This window comes from Colobus angolensis, unplaced genomic scaffold (assembly GCF_000951035.1).
Source record: "Colobus angolensis palliatus isolate OR3802 unplaced genomic scaffold, Cang.pa_1.0 Scaffold27, whole genome shotgun sequence".
NCBI lineage: Eukaryota > Metazoa > Chordata > Mammalia > Primates > Cercopithecidae > Colobus > Colobus angolensis.
In genome coordinates, this window is record NW_012115932.1 from 890642 (window position 1) to 892949 (window position 2308).

Here is a 2308-nt window from a genome sequence, read left to right on the forward strand (position 1 = left end):
CTCTCAAAGTGCTGGGATTATAGGCATGAGCCACTGCACCCGGCCTAAGCCTAAGTCTTGCTCTCATTTGTTGCCAGGTTCCATCTACACCACCCCTTCAATGGTCACTCAATTTTGGTTGAGCAATTCCAGTACCAGAGAAAGTACTGATACAATTCCTCATCCTTGGACATTGTATTTTATACACTTATTTTTACATATTCTGCAGGACAGATTTCCAGAAGTGGGATTGCATAGTCAAGGGATACATTCACTTTACATTTTGGTGGCTACTAAGATTGTGCATGTGCATACACACACGCAGGGTGTGCTGATTGACACAGAAACCAGTGCCTGGTAGTCACAGGGAGACAGGCTGTGACTCAAATGGAAGAAAGACTTCTTCATTGTTAAAAATATTGCACAGCACTTTGGGAGGCTGAGGCAGGTGGATCACCTGAGGTCAGGAGTTCAAGACCAGCCTGGCTAACATGGTGAAACCTTATCGCTACTAAAAAATAAAAATAAAATAAAATAAAATAAATAAATACAAAAATTAGTTGGACATGGTGGCAGGTGCCTGTAATCCCAGCTACTCAGAGACTCAGAGGCTGAGGCAGGAGAATCTCTTGAACCCAGGAGGCGGAGGTTGCATTGAGCCAAGCTCATGCCATTTCACTCCAGCCTGGGAAATAAGAGCGAAACTCTGTCTCAAAAAAAAATGCACAAAAAACTGTACAGTCTCCAATTGCATGTTGGAGACTCAGAAGGGTGGGAGGGGTGAGGGATGAGAAATTACTTAGTGGGTACAATGTATATTATTCAGATGATGGTTACACTAAAAGCCCAGACTTTACCAGTATACAAGATATCCAAAAAAAAAAAAAAAAAAAGCTACATCAGGATGGTGTAGAAAGGATTTCAACCCTGGATGTAAGACCGGAGTAGCTGATACCTAAGGTCTCTGGAATTCAGCCTTATGGGACACTTTGAACAAGCCCTCCCACCTCCCAGCGTGGTAAGTCCCCTAGTAGTGGCTCATTTGGTCCTGAGCCCTTGCAAATGCAATACTTTTTCCAGGTGGGCCTCAGAAAACACCAAAGGCTTTGTAGGACTGGCTTCAAACTGCTCCCCCAAAGCACCCTGCCCCGTGTTCTCGAGCCTCAGAGAGGCTTACCAATAGGCTTTTGTTGTCTTCGGGTGCTGTGTCCCCAGTTAGAAGTGTTGGGGTACTGCAGTAACTCTCTACTGGTGGCCTCAGGAGATAGACAAGTTTTTCCCAATAGCAAAAGAGATCTTCCCGTGTGTCAGAAGAGGGACACAGCTGCAGATAAAAAGTACGGCCAGTGGCGAGTTTCAGGCGCAGCTGCTGTTTCTCACGATCATGGATGGAGATCTTCACAAACTTCAAGGGAAGCAGTCTCGTGAGCTCTAGATTCTTGACGGGCCTGCGACCTCTCCCCTTGGCAAACCAGCCCTGTCTGACATGCTCTTCACAGATTTTAGTTGGTCGGGCCAGCACCATGACGTCAGGAAGTGGGAGGATGGGGCTGGTGCAGACGATGCCCACTGTCACCATTCGGACACGGTTGTGTACATCGATCACTTCTCCCTTTTTGTTTATCTGAATAAAATTACTCTCAAACATTGGTGCATACTTGAAAATGTCGTACTCTCCTCTCTTGTACAATTGTCGCTGCAGGTCCCCCATGGAGGTTTTGAACTCACTCATTGAATAGTAGCTGCGGGCTGTGTAATAAGGTAAACAAGATTCATTGCTCACGGTTCTCTTCATTTAAGACAACTCCACCAGCCACAAATAGAGTCCCCGAGAGAGAGAGGGAGAGAAGGTAACTGCCCATCTCCCTACAGGGCTTCTGCCTGAATCTCCTGGCACCACCACATTTATCCTCTGCAGTCCTTTGTGACCCGTACTCATCTCACACCCCTTTGTGTGAGATGTGCAAAACAAATCAACACCTCCACAGGGGTGAGGCTGACCTTGCCGGGGTGTCGGTGTGGGTAGGCTGGGTATTTTTTTCAATCAAAATGCTGGGATGCATAATTTATGAAGTCATTCTGCTTTTATAAATATCTGGGTTCTTTCCAGTTTTGCTGTTGTTATAGATACCCCTTCAAGGATCATCTTCTTGCAAAAATATTTTTGCTTCAGCTGAATTGCTTCCTGGGGATAAAATCCTGGGCATGTAAGGTGTGCTTGCTAAGGGCAGGGGTGCTGTCTAGATGCTGATCTCTGTGTTCCCAGTGTGTAGGTGGCACAGTGCCAGCAGGCACTCAGGAATAGTTGTTGAACGAATGGTCCCAAGGG

General features: G+C 46.3%; 1 protein-coding gene across 1 annotated transcript in view; it reads right to left on the minus strand.

Annotated features, from left to right (window-relative positions):
• The window catches only part of FAM71B (family with sequence similarity 71, member B), a 3800-nt gene extending 1906 nt beyond the window's left edge, over positions 1-1894 (minus strand). Inside the window, exon 1 of the mRNA XM_011947668.1 lies at positions 1157-1894. Within this exon, the coding sequence (XP_011803058.1) occupies positions 1157-1774 (618 nt within the window). The 5' untranslated portion in view covers positions 1775-1894. The remainder of the gene's footprint in view (positions 1-1156) is intronic.
• Between the last annotated feature and the right edge of the window lie 414 nt (positions 1895-2308).